General features: G+C 44.0%; 1 protein-coding gene across 1 annotated transcript in view; it reads left to right on the top strand.

Annotated features, from left to right (window-relative positions):
* Nucleotides 1-292: 292 nt before the first annotated feature.
* The window catches only part of CDV3 (CDV3 homolog), a 32,423-nt gene continuing 12,700 nt past the window's right edge, over nt 293-20,015 (top strand). Inside the window, exon 1 of the mRNA XM_040432053.1 lies at nt 293-636. Coding sequence (XP_040287987.1) covers nt 421-636 — 216 coding nt within the window. The 5' untranslated portion in view covers nt 293-420. The remainder of the gene's footprint in view (nt 637-20,015) is intronic.

The raw sequence follows: 20,015 nt of genomic DNA, 5'->3' as shown, positions 1-20,015 counted from the left end.
ATCTGACAGCAGAAAGACGTGTGAAATATATTGACAACTTCTCTGGCAGAAACACAACCGCAATCAGGCCACGACGGGTTTATAAATAAAGTTATTGAAGAAAAAAAATAATTAAATAATCCAAACACAAGTGGTCAGACACGTTCCATGTTGAGTAAGTTACAGGCAGAAAAAAAGGCGATACCACTTTTAGAAAAGAAGGGGACGTGAAGACACACGTGATCTTGCACGCCCTATGCGAACAGCTAGCTGATACTTGTTCCACCCCCCTGCGAACGAGCTGTGGATGGTTTGTTCCCGGGTGTGGGCAGCGCTTCCGGCCCCGCCGCTCTTCTCAGTTGGTGTGACCGGTGCGTGCAGCGCTCAGTGTTCTCCGTCACATAGACGCACTTACGGCCGCGTGTGCCAAGTGTCTGCAATATGGCCGAGCCCAACGAGAGGAGCCTTGACGACTTCTTTGCTAAGAGGGACAAGAAAAAGAAGAAAGACAAGGGAGGCAGTTCGGCCGTCACCAAGGGGGCAGCGAGGACGACGGACGGGGCACAGTCTGTGCTAACGTCACTGAGTGGAGCTGCCAAGAGCGCCAGGAAAGAGAGGTCGAACAGGAGTGACGCGCAAGACCCGCAGCAGGAGAAGGTAGAGGCGGGCGGGAGCTGTCACTGCATGGGCCGCCGCTCTGTACACGTGCGGGCACAGCTGGCATCGGCGCCGGCAGAGCTCATGATGGCGCTTGGTTGTAGGGAGCTTAGCCTATAGGCAGCGCGATTAGTGAGGTAGTGTTAGGTAACCTCCTATCTCAGCTGTGCAGCCGCTTTAGTCCTCCCCGTATCGGTGATTAAGCAAAGTTCCAGCATCAAAAGATCGCTATTTTATGCAGGACGTGGAGTCATTAGTAACCAGTTCTTCCTCAGAGGCCCTGCTATTCGCTCCATCTATTCTGGCCTGTGTGGGCCTGTAATGCCTGGTGTGTGTGACGCTCTCATCCTCCTGCACTAGACGGCTTGTACTTGTAGCTTGGCATTCGCCATGATGATGCGGTGGCGAGCAGCCATGCCATCACCTCCAGTGTGGTGTCGCTCAGTGTCTGTGTAGCTGAGGATGCTGGCTGATGGCCTGTGTAATAAGCTAGAAGTTGTCCTCGTCTGTGCAGTCACCCAGCTTTCCTCGAGCTACACTCTAGTTACAGAGCAGTACCATAGTAGAGGGTCAGACTGCTGCAGATTTAAAGGGAACCTGTCACCAGGATTTTGGGTATAGAACTAAGGACATGGGTTGCTAGATGGCCACTAGCACATCCGCAATACCCAGTCCCCATAGCTCTGTGTGCTTTTATTGTGTAAAAAAACCCGATTTGATACATATGCAAATTAACATAAGAGTCATATCTTACTTGTGTGACCAGAGAAGAGTCATATTTTCAAGCTCTGACTCATCTCAGGTTAATTTGCATATGTATCAAATCGGTTTTTATACACAATAAAAGCACACAGAGCTATGGGGACTGGGTATTGCGGATGTGCTAGCGGCCATCTAGCAACCCATGTCCTTAGTTCTATACCCAAAATCCCGGTGACAGGTTCCCTTTAAGTCAGTCATTAACACCCCCCTCCCTACCCTAAAAAAAATAAAAAGTATTTTACTCTATCAGTAGATCATAATAGATCCAACATGGGGGGGAATTGCAAATTATTATTGGGGGGATTGCAGATGATCTGCCCAGTCAGGAGTCCAAACAATGTTTGAAGGGGTTGTCCCATTATAAAAAATGTAGCCTCTATTCATAAGGGGAAATGCCTTATTGGAAGGGGTCTGACTGCTGAAGCCCCTGAGGGTTACAAGAACGAGGGCCGTATTCTCTTGTGCGGGGGCAGACATGCATGCCTGTCCTCTGGTTCATTCAGTTCTACAAATGCTTGGCTGTGTCCGGCAGACCGATAGAGTTGAATGGAGAGTCAGAAATGCATGAATGCTGCTCCATTCAGAAGGGGAACACAGGTCCCTGTTCTTGTGATCAGCGGTTGGACCCCCAACAGTCAGACACTTGTCCAATATCCTGTGTATAGGGGATAAGGTCTTGTAATGGGACAACCACTTTAACTCATATCTTTTCAAAATTAAAGAGGATTTAATGTCAGAACCAAGAGGCTGACACTGGGGTTCCTGCTGCAGATGTACAGAGGGATCTGCACAAGGTCCACCATTGTGAATTGGCGTTCAGTGAGGCTAATCCTTGCAGCATGTTACCTATTGCCGAAAATCTGCACAGCCCTCTTCTGTGACATGCGAACAAGAAAGCCCATTCGCATGTATGGGATGTCAAATCTGACATGTGAATGGATTCTCGGGTTTAGTCGCACTGTTAGCAGCGAACATGCAGTACGTGCACCAGGAAAGCTACCGACACATACCGCACGGCTGATATCCTGAAGCGCCATTGACCGAGCATATGGCAAGTCACCTTTAGGCCCGTCGGGCGAGGTATGCATCGGCATACGGTCTTCTTTTTTTGTCTGAAGATGAATAAGTGACATATAGTGGTATAACTTGGGTACATTTCCCAATAATATATCTTATGTATGTTGCAATCACAGGGTGAATAGTCTTAAGATCTGCAGCAGAACCACGTATCAAGATTGTGAAAAAGTTAAGCGAGTCACCTGTACGGATACTGAGGCATAAGATCCATCCAAATGCAGACACTTGCCTACTCCGATCCCTGCTGGGCCTTCAGCATTCATATGGCAGTGGTAGGCCGGGTTCATGCACTCCCCAACACTGAAGCCAGCGATTGGCTGCAGCGATCATGGGGGATGACTAACATTACATGACCACTGCATCACCTGACCTAGCTAGAATAGGTGTAACAGCTGGACGAATCAGAATGCAGCTTTTTATTATTCCAGAGTATTAAAAGGGTTTTCTGAGATTTAAACACCAATGACCTATCCGCAGTATCTGATTGGTGGGGTCCAACATCCAGGACCCCTGCCAATCAGCTGTTTTGAAATAGCAGTGGCGCTTGCAGTAGCGCTGTGGCCTTCTCTCTGCTTTCCCTAGTTCAGTAATGACACGTTCATCGGTCACGTGGCCTAGGTGCAGCTCAGCCTTATAGAAGTGAATGGGGCTGAGCGCGATACCAAGCACAGCCTCTATACTATGTATGGTGCTGTACTTGGTGAGCACAGAGAAGGCCGTGGCACTCATAGGACATAGGAGAGCCAGTGCCTTCTCAAACAGCTGATCGGCGGGGGTCCCGGATGTTGGACTCCTGATCAGATACTGATTACTTAACTTGGGGATAGGTCATCAGTATTAAAATCTTGGAAAACCCTTTTAAAGAAATGAAATGTCAGCTCTGGTTGTTTGCTAAGCCAGTTTTGTTAAATGAGACCCAGGGTGTAAATTGGATTTTAAATGGGGGGGGGGGGGGTTTCCCAAAACACTAGCTAGCGAGTTACTGACCTGACAATCAGTATTCAGTTTCCTGGTCATGCGTTTTGTAGTTTTCTTTGGCAGCACTTTGACCAGTGGACCATTTAGAATACATGGTTGGTCCCTCTTTCTGCAGTGGTGAAGCCTTAGGTTGGATGCCTCTCATAAGAACTCACATTTTACATTTCTGCAGTTTCCTTCCTGGAATCTCATGAGTCTTAGGACCCTTGCTCGTGACTGTATGCCCTCCGAGACATGTGGGCCATATGTCCTGGAGGGGCATTGATTGTGTGGAAGGGAGCACACAGCATCATAGATTACAATCATGCTGTGCACGTCGGGCCGCCATCTGAACTATTGTCTCGTACTCATATGATCGTATGAGTGCAGGACAATAGTCCTGCGGGCAGCCCGACGTGCACAGCATGATTGTAATCTATGATGCTGTGTGCTCCCATGTGCATGATCAATGCCCCTCCGGGACATATGGCCCGCTCACGGACCATATATCTCGGAGGGCATATGGTCGTGTGCAAGGGCCCTTATACATAGGACTGTCACCTCTTCCCATAATGCACTGCTGTCTAGCAGGAATCCAGTAGTTTTGAATTCTGTGTTCTGTCTGAAGGCACAATAAAATAGAATTGAGAAATCATTACAGTCCCAAGTATTTGTAAAGAGATTCAGTGTTTCTGAATTCACTCTTATAAAGTGTTGTCATGTTGTGAGGATATACCATCCCTTTATGATCGGTGGTGGTCTGACTTCCTGGCACCCCCACTAATTCTAAGCCCTGCAGTTCACTTCACAGCATATGTCCAGGGTGCCGACGTGCAGAGGAAAAACAGTGAAGTGACCCGGGACTAACCCAGGGGACCTACTAAAAGGAATCGCAGAATGGAATGCCTATAGACTTTAACAGGAAAGTGAAATGCCCATAGAGAATAATGGAAATGTAATATTTGAATTAGAGACAAAACCATTTGACATATCTAATAATTATTTAGCAGGCTTACTCTCCAAGTTCTGTGAGATTATTTAATATTCAGATTAAGTGGAATTATCACTGGTTTCTGCAGAATGACTAGGGTGAATGACACAAAGGAATGCCCATAGACTATAATAGGAAATAAACTATGAGCTCATTTGCAGGTAAATCTGTTATGTAGGACATTAACCTTTACCGCAAGTGTTCCCTGGGTAGAGTAGCATAGTGTAAAATGAAAATTACCTTGGATTATTATAACGGTTTTCTATAGAATGCAAAGGTGAGTGACATAATGGAATGCCTATAGACTATAATGGGAAGTAAAACGTGACTTAATGCCAGAAACATTCAACATATCAAATAAATCTGTAGCAGGTTTACTCTTCAAATTCAGCGGGATTATTTAAAATTGAGATTAAGTGGGATTATCATGTTAATGTCCTACAATAACAAGATTTACCTGCAAATGAGCTCAGTTTACTTCCCATTATAGTCTATGGGCATTCCATTGTATCATTCCTCTTGTCATTCCATAGAAACCAATGATAATCCCACTTAATCTTAATTTTCAAATAATCCCACTGAGTTTGGAGAGTATGTCTGCTAAATATTTATTAGATATGTCAAATGGTTTTGTCTCTCATTCAAATATTACATTTCCATTATTCTCTATGGGCATTCCACTCTCATTCCTTTAATATCAATTTATCCTTTACTACAGATCTTCCCCGTGTATAGTAACATCTTTTACAATTAAAGTAACTTTGTATTTTTCCTGTTTTCTATGGAGTGACAGGTGAATAGCACAATGGAATGCCCATAGAGTATAATGGGAAGAAAGATGGGCCATGGAGACGAGAACCATATGACTCATCAAATAAATCTTTAGCAGGCATACTATCCGAACACAGTAGCATTGATCTAAATTGAGATTAGATGGGATTATCATTATTTTCTATGGAATGACAAGTGTGAATGACACCAAGAATGCCCATAAACTATAATAAAGCCAAATGGAATGCCCATAGAGCAGGGATGGCCAACCTGCAGCTCTCCAACTGTTGCAAAACTACAACTCCCAGCATACACAGTCTGCCTACGGCTATCGGCTTACAGCAGGGCATGGTGGGAGTTCTAGTTTTACAACAGCTGGAGAGCCGCAGGTTGGCCAGCCCTGCCATAGAGTATAATGGGAAGCAAAGTATCATATAATTTGTAGGCAAATCTGCAAAAAATATAAATTTATCCTTTACCACAGATCTTCCCCGTGTATAGTAACATCTTTTACAATTGAGATAACTTTGGATTTTTCTTGTTTTCTATTGAACGACAGGTGAATAGCACAATGGAATGCCCATAGAGCAGTGGTGCCCAACCATTTTCAGTCTGAGGGCTGCACTAGACATAGTATAAATTTTGCGGGCCAGAACCAGGTAGCTTTGCCAGAAAGAAATGCAAACACTGAGGGGGGCATGTGTGTGCATTACTACTGTGAAGGGGGAAATATCTGGACATTACCGTGAAGGGGGCACATGTGAGCATTATTACCGTGAAGGGGGCACATGTGAGCATTATTACCGTGAAGGGGGCACTCTCTCTACTGCCAGCCACAGCGCAGACCACCGCTACCAGTGTCACAATTCCAACCAAGACCAATGAACACCACTCATTTCCTGTCTTTCCCAAACAACAAGGAGGGTTCCCTTCTTACCACTAAAAGCCATGTAGTGCCGGACCCCTGCCACATGGACTCCACTGGCCCTTCAGGATATCCCAACTGTCCTTACTAAGGTACCAGCCACACTCACAGGGGCAGCCCTCCTGAAACCACACTGTCGCCTGTGTCTGCCATTAAGAGTTAGCCCTTCCTTCCTCCCTCCGGTACAGTCCAGTCACAAGGACCAGCACAGCGCATGCACCCAGACACAGCTTTTGCGCAAAATGGGGAATTGTGAGCCCTCCACACAGTAGGAGCCCAGCACTGCAAGCAACTACCCACGTGAACGACAGCGATGAGAGACGCGCCAAGTCCACACACAACGCCCTACAGTCACCAAAATTATTTGCTACTCACATTAGTTCCCTGATTTGCCTCCAGGCTTTCTGTACTGTGCCAGTGCAGCCGCCCAGGAGTGTACATCTTTTACAATTGAAATAACTTTGGATTTTTTCTGTTTTCTATGGAGTGACAGGTGAATAGCACAATGGAATGCCCATAGAGTATAATAGGAAGAAAGATGGGCCGTGGAGTCGAGAACCATATGACACATCAAATAAATCTTTAGCAGGCATACTATCCGAACACAGTAGCATTTAAATTGAGATTAGATGGGTTATCATTATTTTCTATGGAATGACAAGTGTGAATGACAATAGAATGCCTATAGACTATAATGGGAAGTAAAATATGATTTTATTTTGTAAGTTAATCTGTGTTATTTAGCAATATTATGCCCATAGACTATAATGGGAAGTAAAACGTGACTTGGTGTCTGAACCATTTAACATATCAAATAAATCTTTAGCAGACATACTCTTCAAGTTCAGTGGGATTATTTAAAATTGAGATTAAGTGGGATTATCATTGGTTTCTATGAAATGACAAGGGGAATGACACAATGGAATACCTATAGACTATAATGGGAAGTAAAATATGAGCTCATTTGCAGGTAAATCTGTTATGTAGGACATTAACCTTTTACCGCAAGTGTTCCTTGGGTAGAGTAGCATATTGTAAAATGAAAATTACCTTGGATTATAACTTTTCTATAGAATGCAAAGGTAGTGACATAATGGAATGCCCATAGACTATAATGGAAACTAAGACGTGACTTGGTGTCTGAACCATTTAACATATCAAGTAAATCTTTAGCAGCCTTACTCTTCAAGTTCAGTGGGATTATTAAAATTGAGATTGATTGTTTTTGCCTCCCTCCTATTTTTTGATTCCTGTTCTATAAAAAAAACTTTCAATAAATTATTTTGAATGCAAAAGAAATGTAAGGTTTTTCATGAATAAAAAGAGCTTATTTCTTCCAAAAACAGCACCACACCTGTCCTCGGGTTGTGGGTGGTAGTCACTTGGCACTGGCAGAGCTGCAATACCACACAAAACCGGAGGACAGGTGTAGTGCTGTTTTTGGAAGAAAACTGTAGTTTTTCTAATCGTGAATTACCCCTTTAAATAAGAAAAGTTTTAAATAAAATAGGTATTTACACATTTTCTATAAACTTGTCAGTGTTTATTCTCAGTAATACCAACATGCTATAAGAGTTTCTTCAGTTCCCCCTACATTTTCCCAGTAAAATTCTGCTCAGGAATTACACTTGGAATTTTTGATTCAGCAGAGTCCCATTGCAATCAATGGGATTCCGCTGCATAGTGCACACTACAGAATTTCAGCGGTGAAGCTTTCCACTGAAATTTCTGTCGAAAGAATGAACATGTTCATTCTTTCAGCGGAATATTGAGCGGAATGCACTGCCAGCTATAGTGAACGGCAATGGCTGTGCTGCCCAAGCACCGACTAAATCAGTCGGGGCAGGACTCATTTGGAATTTCCGAACTGAATTTCTCTGGTTGGAAATTCCGTAGTGTGTATGGACCCGTAGTTGACCCCCATGTATCCTCCACCCCAAAATCAGAGCCCATTCCTAGTCCTGGGCCTATAGTTGGCGAGGGGGAGGAAAGCTGTTGTGTGTTTAGTTCAAAAATTCGATTTCCATTATTTTCTAGGGTTATTCCAATTCCCATTATACCCTTTGAATCCCCTTTCATCTCCACTTTATTATTTGCCACTGAACTTGGAGATTGTCTGCTGAAGATTTATTTGATATGTTGAATGGTTCACATTTTACTTCCCATTATACTGTATTGACATTCCATTCTGTCATTCACATGTTATTCCATAGAAAACTGCTTTAATCTCAGTTTAAAATTTACAATGTGCTAATCTACCCAGGGAACACTTGCGGTAAAGGTTAATGTCCTACATAACAGATTTACCTGCAAATAAACTAATATTTTACTTCCCATTATAGTCTATGGGCATTCCATTGTTTCATTCCCCTTGTCATTTCATAGAAACCAATGATAATCCCACTTAATCTCAATTTTAAATATTCCCACTGAACTTGAAGAGTAAGCTTGCTGAAGATTTACTTGATATGTTAAATGGTTCAGACTCCAAATCAAATTTTGCTTCCCATTATAGTCTATGGGCATTCCATTAATTTTTATTTTACATTATGCTACTTTACCGAGGGAACACTTGCAGTAAAGGTTAATGTCCTACATAACACAGATTTACCTGCAAATGAGCTCATAGTTTACTTCCCATTATAGTCTATAGGCATTCCTTTGTGTAATTCACCCTTGTCATTCTGCAGAAAACAGTGATAATTCCACTTAATCTGAACATTAAATAATCTCACTGAACTTGGAGAGTATGTCTGCTAAATAATTATTAGATGTCAAATGGTTTTCTCTAATTCAAATATTACATTTCCATTATTCTCTATGGGCATTCCACTCTGGTCCATTATTCTCTATGGGCATTTCACTTTCCTGTTAGTCTATGGGCATTCCATTCTGTCATTCCTTTTAGTAGGTCTGTAACCCAGCACTATTGCCCCTCCATTGTCAGAATCGGTGGAGGGTCCCAGCTGTCAGAACTCCACCGATTGTAAAGTGATGGCATAGTCTAGAGCGGGGATCAGCAACTTTGGCATGCCATTGTTTCTGATCTCGCAGAATGCTCCATTCGCTTCTATAGGAGTTAGAAGAACAGCCAAGCATGTTTGCATGCTGGGTGTTGTAGTTTCACAGCAGCTGGAGTGCCATTGTTTGCTTACCCTTGTTCGTGAGAGATGGCATTATCCCTCAAACCATGGAATGATGTACAAAGGTGAGTTCAGGTGGCTTTTTTCACAATGCATTGGCAAACACTGATCCCTACAGAGCTAGGCCTCAAAGCCCTTTGTGAGTGGCACCTGTGCTGTAGTCTTTTGGGGACTGCCCTTGTTTTCACCCAGGCTTGCATCTAATGACTATTTACCTGAGCAACCTGTCGGGAGTTGGGAGGTCCAGAAATACTGACGTGGGAACTTACCTGGCAAGGTCCCTTTAGATACTGGCAGTGTGGCACCTGTTAATTTAGGCAAATGTAGGAAGCATATAGAGCAGGGATGCTCAACCTGCAGCCCTCCAGTTGTTGCAAAACTACAACTCCCAGCATGCCTGGACAGTCTACAGCTGTCAGCCTACAGCAGGGTGTGGTGGTAGTTGTAGTTTTACAACAGCTGGAGGGCTGCAGGTTGAGCATCCCTCTATTTTAAATCCGCACAGGAACACTATTGAACATAGTCCCTGCCTCCAGATGAAATCTATCACAGAAGGATTAGGGTCTATTCACTTTTCTGCAGAATGGGTCCGCATCCGTTCCGCAATTTTGCAGAACAGGTGCGGACAGATTCATTTTCAATGGGGCCGGAATGTGCTGTCCACATTTGCGGATCTGCACTTCCGTTCCGCAAAAAAAAGAACATGTCCTATTCTTGTCCGCAAATGACCAGGGATTGCTGCGTAGAATTAAATGTTTGCAGTAAAACTCTCAAATTGCCATGACTGCAACACCAGAATCGCCAAAAATTCAACACTGCCGATTTATTTATTTTTTAAAATTTCTACTTTGTGAGTCACGTTGCAACGCCATTTAGTTCAATGGCTGCACTACTACATAGAGAGCACTTGTCGTCCAAAAGGTGTTGTGGCCAAGATTATGGAGTAGCCCCAGCCTAAGGGTCCATTCACACGTCCGTATGTGTTTTGCGGATCCTCAAAAAAAACTGACACCTGCATTGTGCATTCCGCATTTTGCGGACCACACATCGCCGGCATACAAAATGCCTGTGAATGGACCCTTAGGCTGGGGCTACTCCATAATCTTGGCCACAACACCTTTTGGACGACCAGTGCTCTCTATATAGTAGTGCAGCCATTGAACTAAATGGCGTCGCAACATGACTCGCAAATTGCCACGGCAGCAAATTTTAAATTTAAAAAAATTAATAAATCGGCAGTGTTGAATTTTTTGCGATTCTGGGGTTGTAGTCATGGCAATTTGAGTTTTACTGCAAACATTTAATTCTACGCAGTAATCCCTGGTCATGTGATGGGTGGACAACTGAGATTGCCAACCTTAGGCTAGTTTCCGAGGAATGTGTTAATTTCGGGAAACACACTCCATGTGTGAGTGCCGTTTCCTGGTCTGAACATCTCTTGTGACATGGACTTGTGGCCCAAACGCCACTGTAATGATCTACTAACTGTATTATGTGAGTACAATTCATTACAGCGGAGTGTGGGCAGTAACCCACAGCACTATATAACTTTATAATGCCATGAGTTTACGTCACAAGAGCAGCTCTTGCACAATAATAACACGTCTTCAAGAAAAGTTGTTTTTGCCTCATTCGAACAGCCATAACGTATAAACCATTTTTCCGTCAATGTAGCCATGTGGCTTGTTTTTGTTGGACTGAGATCTAGTTTTTGTTGGTATTTTGGTTTACATGGGACTTTTCGATTAACATCTTATTTTTTTAATGGGGCATAAGGAGAAAAGGCTGTTTTATTTGTGAATTTTTATGTTGCACACAGGGCACTTTAAATATTTTATCTAATATAGGGGTTGTAGTGAATGAGGTAAATGTATAGCAACCAATGACGCTCTCAGCAGGATGCCAGGTTGGGATACCACGGACTGCTCATGTCCGTGTTCCACGGTCGTGTGCATTCGGCCTAACTGTTATAGGCATGCGCTGGAATACATGTATGTGTCCCCCCACCAAACTTGTGATTGTTCATTTTCTGGCTCCCTAAATAATAGCAGAACATAAGGGGACATTTATTAAACAGAAATACGCCTAAACTAGGCATAATTCTGGCTCAGATTTTTCACCACAATCTGCGACTTTCCACCGCTCATGTCAGGTCTAAAAAAGTGGGTGGGGAAGGGGATCTCATTTACCATTAGGTGTAGAAAATGGTCTAAATGTAAGACAGCTAGGAAGCTATCTTATATTTAGAAGCAGCGGTGGATCTGCCAAAGTTATGTAGAGGCTGGCGCCTCTAAATATCGCCAGTGGATCCACTGCCGGTGCAGGGCCTTAAGACCAGCGTCTAAAACTACTGTCTTAACCCCTTTACGCGTTGTCACGTACATGTACGTGAGGGAATGTGGCTTCTTGCCGCATCCTCATGTGCATATATGTGATATGATCTGGCGGGTGCAAGAGCTGCACCCGCCTGATCCACAGCATGGGCCTGGCTGTTACTGATAGCCGGGCCCCTGCTGTATGCGGTGATGCCGGCGGATTAACCCTTTCACATGCCGCTGTCAGCGCTGATCGCAGCATGTGCGGGGTTTACAGAGGGAGGGGGCTCCCTATGATTCCATTGGCCCCCCAACTCCGCGCTGACATGGGGTTGATGGTTGCCATGGTGCTGACAGTTCAATTCAGTACAATACAGGATGTATTGTACTGAATTGAAACAGGGATCAAACCCTGAAAAGGTGAAGTCCCACAGTGGGACAAATATAAAAAGTAAGTGTTTTTTCCATAGCATCATCACGGCGGCATATAAGGAGATTGACCCTTGACCTCTGTAGGGCCAGGAACAGAGGATTAAATTCCCACCACCAACACCAGTGTTTCCTGTCCCTACAGCGGACAGGGCAGAGAAAGGTCTCCCTGTATGCAGGGAGATAAAGCTTCTACCATCCTGTGTGGTTACCTCTTTTTTTCCAGAGTACACCATCCTGGATTATGGTGTTCCCCTGCCCTCCCGCGGTCCTAGTACTAATGCTGGGCCTGCTCCCGGGGCGATGTCTCCCGCCTTACCTCTAGCATGTCAAGCCGTGTTTGCGCGCCCGGCCCTTCGGGCGCTTTTTCATGACGTCACTTCCGCCGGACGGGTTGACATGGGATCACTTGAAAAATCCACGGCACACCAATTACGTTTTCATTAGTTATTCATTTTTAATTCATAGTTGTTTTGTACATCAATTCAATGTTCCATCCAGAGCAATTATATACGCACTATTTTTTAGTAAAGCAATACAACCCCTAGGGGTTGTATTGCTTTACTAAAAAATAGTGCGTATATAATTGCTCTGGATGGAACATTGAATTGATGTACAAAACAACTATGAATTAAAAATGAATAACTAATGAAAACGTAATTGGTGTGCCGTGGATTTTTCAAGTGAATCCATTGACGTCTGTCCACTACGAGCACCCACCGTCTAGGGTGTGCAGATCTCAAATATTTCTTGGGTTGACATGGGAGGCATGCGTCGTACTCACTGGCTAAAAATCCGAACACAGTGTTCCCTGCCGTGCATCAGCAACAGCCGAACACCAGAGTGGTTACCTGAGCCCGCGTACCCAGCAGCAGTACTCGGGCTTCGTGATGTCCGGAACGGGGACGCCAAAGGTGTCGGACCAGCCATTGCCTCCATCTGTGAGTTCCCTTGGGGGGGGGGGGGGAGTTATAATGGTCAGGGAGTCTCTTTGATCCCCCTCTCCTCTTACTGGGGGATTATTTGTGCAGTATTTTACCACTCATGATGGCCCTGACAAACCCCCTACCCCCCCCCCCCCCCCCCCCCCCCTTCCACCTCATCTCATGGATAAATTTTTTCTTTTAGGTCTCCAACCAAGGAGGCACAAAAGAAAATCAAAAGGTCCCTTAAGTGCATTTCCTGTAATGCCCGGCTTCCTGACAATTATCCTAAGTTATGTAAGCCTGCATTTCCAATATTGTCCGTGATGAAGCTCCTTCCCTGAAATACTAACTTCAGACAATGATTCAGGAAGAGATACGGTCATCTTTATCTCATCTATCTTCCAACCCTGTGGATACTCCCCACCCCAAAACGAAGAGGCTTAGATCCTCCGATTCTGAGGCTGTGTTAGACTATGTTCCGTCGGTCAAATCGTAGGAAGAGGGAGAGTGGGACTCGGACGCAGGATCATCTGACAGTAATCGTAGGTTTTATTTTTGCATGGAGGACATGTCGGTCCTCCTAAAAGCAGTTAGATCAACTGGGGGTGGAAGAGGTACAGAGAAGCCATTCTATCCAAAAGGAAATGTTTGGAGCTTACGGGTTAAGAAGACCTGTGTAATTCCCTATTAACAAAAATATTAGGGATGTGATTTTGGAGGAGTGTTCTGACCCTGAAAAAGTTTAGGGGTATCCGCCGCCATCAAAAATCGATTTATTTGATCCAGAGGAGTCAATTTTTTTATGAGATCCCTAAGATCAATGTCCAGATGGCAAAGGTGAATAAAAAAAACATCCCTTCCCTTTTGAAGATGCTTCCCAGTTAAGGGATTCCATGGACAGGAAAGCCGACAGCCTCTTGAGGAAGTCATGGGAGGCCGCAATGTTTAACATCAAGTCTAATATTGCGGCAACCTCCGTGGCCAGATCTATGTTCCTCTGGCTTAATGAATTAGAGGACCATATTAAAAATAAAACCCCTAGGGAGGAGATCCTAAATTCCCTACCCCTCCTCAAATCAGCCACCGCTTTTCTGGCTGATGCCTCGGCTGAGTCGGTCCGATTCTCAGCTAGGGATGGTGCCCTCTCCAACGCCGCCAGAAGGGCACTCTAGAGCGGTGTTTCCCAACCAGTGTGCCTCCAGCTGTTGCAAAACTACACCTCCCAGCATGCCCGCACAGCCAAAGGCTGTCCGGGCATGCTGGGAGTTGTAGTTTTGCAACAGCTGGAGGCACACTGGTTGGGAAACACCGCTCTAGATGATATGTTGGTCAGGGGATAAAACATCTAAGATGAAGCTTTGCTCTATTCCATTCTCGGGAGAGTATGTGTTCGGCCCCGTATTGGATAAGATCTTAGAAAAGGCCTCTGATAAAAAGAAGGGTTTTCCTGAAGACCGGCCCTATAAACGCCATTATCCCTTTCGTTCCCCCTAAAATCAAGACAGATCTTACTTGGGGAAAGGGAAGACCGGGCGCTGGAGCTACCCCAAAGGGGGTAAAGGAAGAGGCTTCCCTACCTCCCACTCTAAACCAAGCGCTAAACAATGATGCCGTGGTGGGGGGGAAGGCTCTCAAACTTCCTGACATCCTGGGAATTGATTGCCCAGAATGCTTAGACAAGAGAGATCATAGGCTCAGGATACAGGATCGAGCGGTCTTCAAACCCCCCTCACCCCCCCCCCCCCCCCCCCCCAACACGCTTCCAAACGAGTCTATGGAAGGAAATTTAAAGAGGACCTTTCACTACTGTACAAACTAAAAATATCAGTGGGCAGAGCGGCGCCCAGGGGTCCCCCTGCACTTACTACTCTGCCCACTGATTATAGTTAGTTTTTAGTTTGTACAGTAGTGAAAGGTCCTCTTTAAGACCTTCTAAAAAAGAATGTGATTGCTCAAGTTCCCCTCTTACATCAGGGAAAGGTATTCTACTCTAACCTTTTTCTGGTAAAGAAAAAGGAGGGTTCGTTCTGTATGATAAATTTGAAACCTTTAAACAAGTTCATCTTGTATCGAAAGTTCAGGATGGAATCCCTGATGTCGACAGTACCCTTGTTATCCCCAAACGTCCTGATGTGTACAATAGATCTACGAGATGCCTACTATAACGTCTCAATCCATACCAACTCCCAAAAATTCCTCCGGTTTGCCATCACTACCAGTTCATGGCACTCCCATTTGGAATTTCCTCGGCCCCGAAGATCTTTACAAAGTAGTGTAAATGGTGGCATTCTTAAGGAAAGCTAGCCTGACGCTAGTTCCGTACCTTGACTACTTTCTTCTGATCAGCAACAGTCCACGTCAGATGGGATTAGACTTAGACACCCTTCTATCAACACTAGACAGACTGGGATGGATGGTAAATGGGAACAAGTCTATCCTTTCACCTTCCACAAGAATACGCTTTGTGGGAATGATCCTAGACTCCCAGGCCCAGGCTACTTTTCTTCACCAGGACAAGATCTCAGCTCTGCAACGGAAAATCCGAACTTTCCAGGGGAAGAGAACTTGCTCAATAAGAGAAGCAATGAGCCTGTTGGGAATAGTAACCTCATGCATACCAGCAGTACCCTGGAGTCAGAATCCTTTCAGACCCTTACAAAACTGGATCCTCGGGATCTGGGACAAATGACAATTCTCGCTAGACTGCAAGGTATCTATCCTACCACCAGTAAAGAAGTCCCTAGATTGGTGGAAGTTTTCCTCAATCTGTCCAAGGGGACACCGTGCCAGAAGACTCCCTACATGCAGGTTGTTACAGATGAAAGTCTTTCAGGCTGGTACATGAAGGTAGGAGACCATCTGTTTCAGGGGATCTGGCCCCAATCAATCAGGTCAGTCATCAAATTTCAGGGAACTGATGGTGGTCTGGGAGACCCTAAAAGTGACTGAGATGATTCTTCAGTGTCACCATGTGAAGATCCCCCTCAGACAACACGGCGGCCATCGCTTATCTCTCACACCAAGGAGGGACATGGTCAGCGGCTCTTCAGTCACTATCATCCAAGATCTTCACCTGGGCAGAGCAAAGGGTGAGCTCCTTCTCAGCAGTTCACCTCAAGGGTGTATTAAACTAAGAAGCAGACTTCCTCAGTCGCCACAGGCTAGACCAGACAGAATGGTCCCTGAACGAAGACGTGTTCCAGATGGTGGACAAATGGGGAAATCCCGAAGTGGATCTCTTTGCCTCAAGGGCAAACTCGAAGGTGGGAATATTTTGCTCCCTAAACCCCAGGGACAACCCATGAGCCTTGGATGCGTTCGCCGCAAGATGGCATTGGAGACTGTTACACCTTCCCTCCACTTCCATTGATCCCAAAGGTGATTCTGAAATTACATCAGGACAGAACCACATTAATCTTAATAGCCCCGTTCTGGCCGAAAAGAAGCTGGTTTTCTTCTCTCAAGAAGCTCTCTATCTGGGAACCTTGGCCTCTTTCCATCAGGAAGGACCTTCTGCATCAGGGTCCAGTCCTATACCCCAATCCACAGTTCCTGAGACTGTTTGCCTGGATCCTGAGGCTCAGCTCCTGAAAAGACAGGTATTGTTGAACAAGGTAATAAATACACTGAAAGCCTCTAGGAAAGGTGACCTCAGCAATCTATTTAAAGATATGGAAGCGGTTCTGTTCCTGGTCGGGGGACGTTGCTCCAAATTTAAAAAGACCCAACATTCTGAAAATTCAGGATTTTTTTACAGCAGGGGCTTGACTTTAGGACTGAGACCTTCCACCCTCAAAGTCCAAGTATCTGCTCTTGGCTGTTTCTTTGATCAGGATATTGCAGGCCACCGCTAAATTAAAAGGTTTGAGAGCAGCCTCTAGACTTCGTCCAACTATTACTTCACGAGTTCCCTCCTGGGATCTAAACATCGTACTCTCAGGACTGATGTTGCCCTCCTTTGAGCCTATAAGTGACTGCTCAATTAAACATCTATCACTAAAGACGGCCTTCCTGATTGCGATAACATCCGCCCGTAGACTATGGGGAAATACAAGCGCTATCCCTCAGAGAACCCTATCTACGTATCTTGGACGACAGGATAATTCTCAGATTAGATCCAGGTTTCCTCCCCAAAGTTGTATCCAACTTCCATCGCAGCCAGGAGATTATCCTACCTTCTTTCTGTCAAAACCCCTCAAATAACAGAGTTAATCTTCCACTCCTTAGACGCTCCGTGTTAAATTACATCGAGGCTACCAAGGATTTCAGGAAGTCCGACAATCTTAGTCCTGTTCGCTGGGAAAAACAAAGGCCAGAAAACTTCCAAATCCTCTGGCCAGATGGATCAAGAACACTATCTCTCTGCTATGAGATTCAGAATCTCCCATGTCCTGTTAACCTGAGGGCCCATTCAACCAGAGCCATGTCATCCTCTCAAGCAGAGAAGGCTGGCGCTTCCCTTGATGACATATGTAAAGCTGCCACATGGGCCAGTGTCCATACATTTGTAAAACATTACAGACTCGACCTTTCCAGGGCTTCTGATCTGTCTTTTGGACGTAAAGTCCTTCAGGCGGTTGCCACCCCTTGATATATCGTGATGATGCTATGGAAGAAACGGAATTAGTACTTACCGGTAATTCAGTTTCCATGAGATCATCACAATGGCACGTTATTCCCTCCCATTTTTTGTTCTGTGCTCTCGGGAAGGTATGAGGTAATATCTTACTTCACTAATCTTATGCTCTTTTTCTTACTCTCCAAAATCACAGAGTAAAAAAAGGTGGTGAGTAAGAAAAAGAGCATAAGATTAGTGAGAGCACAGAACAAAAAATGGGAGGGAATAACGTGCCGTTGTGATGATCTCATGGAAACTGAATTACCGGTAAGTACTAATTTCGTTTTTTTATAATAAAAAATTGGTTTCAAGTAAAAAAAAAAAAAGCCCCCCCCCCCCCCCCCCCCCCCCCCCTCACCAAGTGTTTAAATAAATAAGACATTTTAGGTATCACTGCGTCCGTAACTACGTGCTCTATAAAGTCACATAATCTACCACCTCAGGTGAACGCCGTAAAAAAAATAAGTGAGCAAAAAGTCTAATTCCAAGCAATCAAAAAGACATATGTACCCCAAAATAGTACCAATTAAACCGTAATCTCTTCCCGCAAAAAATGAGACCCTACCTAAGACTATCGTCCAAAAAATGACTTTCAGAAAATGGAGACACAAACATTTTTTTTCCTTCAAAAATGCTTTGTGTATAACTGAAATACATTTAAAAAAAAGTATACATATTAGGTATTGGCATGTCCATGGCAAGCACTCTATAAAAATATCACTTGGCCTAACCCCATAAAAAAAATTAACTCCCAAAAATGACACTTTTTGTCACCATACATCACAAATGTACCCCAATGTAGTACCAATCAAACGGTCATCTGTTCCCGCAAAAAATGAGCCTTTACATAGGATCATTGCCCAAACGATAAAATGTTTTTCAGAACATGGAGACACAAAAATGATTTTTTTCTTCAAAAAAGCTTTTATAGTGTAAAACTGAAATTTAAAAAAATCTGACCTATTACCATATTTTTCTATAAGACGCACTTTTATACCCCAAAAGTGTGGGGGGGAAATGGCAGTGCGTCTTAAGGGCAAATGCTGCCATTTTTACTCTAAAACTGATACATCGCGGGCCGCAATGCTGCACAGCGTGACCTGCGATGCATCAGTGGGGAGGGAGGAGGTGCTGCGGGTTCTGCACACAGCAGTATTCATATGTAAAGTGTAGGCAATCCATATGTAAAGTGTAGAAATCCCTTACTGGCAGGCTGGGCGGTCACTCACTTCGCCAGGCGCATGCTCCGCCTGCCTCATTAATAAAGTGGGAGGAGCATGTGCATGATGGAGTGGCCTGCCTGCTAGTATCGGAGTTTTATAGTGAGTACTAGGTGGATTGCCCTACCACAGAAGATTTCTACACTTTACATATGGATTGCCTACACTTTACATATGAATACTGCTGTGCGGTGCAGGTGTTATAGAATACAGTGACTGCACCGGGCCCTGCCGCAATTTCAACAACAGTTGCTGGTGTTAATACGGTAGGTATCTCCACGTTCGTAATGACTTATCTATAAAAATATTATGACTTTTTTGCACAGTTAATTTTTTTTATAGTGTTCACCTTAGAAGGTGAACACTATGCAAAAAAAATTGCATTTTTTTTTTAATCTTTCATCACGAAAAGTGTAATACCAAGCGATCAAAGTCATATGCAACTCAAAATTGTACCAATCAAACCGTCATCTCTTCCTGCAAAAAATGAGCCCCTACATAAGACAATCGCCCCCCCAAAAAAAATGGCCTTCAGAAAATGGAGATGCTAAAACATATTTAAAAAAAAAAAAAAACTTTTGTGTAAAACTGAAATACATTAAAAAAGTAGACCTATTAGGTATCGCTGTCTGTAAAAACCTGCTCTATAAAAATGTCACATGATCTACCTCAGTTGAACGCTGTTAAAAAAAAGAAAATGTGCCAAAGTAGCCTTTTTTATATTTTTTGGTCACCTGGCCCCCAAAAAGTGTCATTATTAAATTATAAAAAAAATCCTATGTAACCCAAAAATGGTACCAATAAAAATGTCAGCTCTTCCTGCAAAAAGAGACCCTGCACAAGACGATCGGCAGAAAAATAAAAAATTTAGCTTTCAGAAAATGAAGACCCAAACATTATTTTTGTTTTCAAAAATGCTTTATTATGTAAAACTGAAACAAAAATACACATTTGGTATTGTGTCCGTATCAACCTTCTCTATAAAAGCAACACGTTCTCTATCCTGTCAGGAGAACTCCGTAATATCGAGCAATCAAAAATCATTTGTAACCCAATATAGTACCAATAAAACTGTCACCTCATCCCGTAGTTTACAAAATGGGGTCACTTTTTGGGAGTTTCTACTCTAGGGGTGCATAAGGGGGTCTTCAAATGTGACATGGCAACTTAAAATTATCCCAGTGAAATCTGCCCTCCAAAACCCATATGGCGCTCCTTTCCCTCTGCACATTGCTGTGTACTGAT

The sequence above is a fragment of the Bufo bufo genome, chromosome 5, assembly GCF_905171765.1.
Source record: "Bufo bufo chromosome 5, aBufBuf1.1, whole genome shotgun sequence".
In the NCBI taxonomy this organism is placed as follows: Eukaryota; Metazoa; Chordata; class Amphibia; order Anura; family Bufonidae; genus Bufo; species Bufo bufo.
Note: the sequence above shows the minus strand (reverse complement) of the source record. Positions and strands in the feature narration are given on the sequence as shown.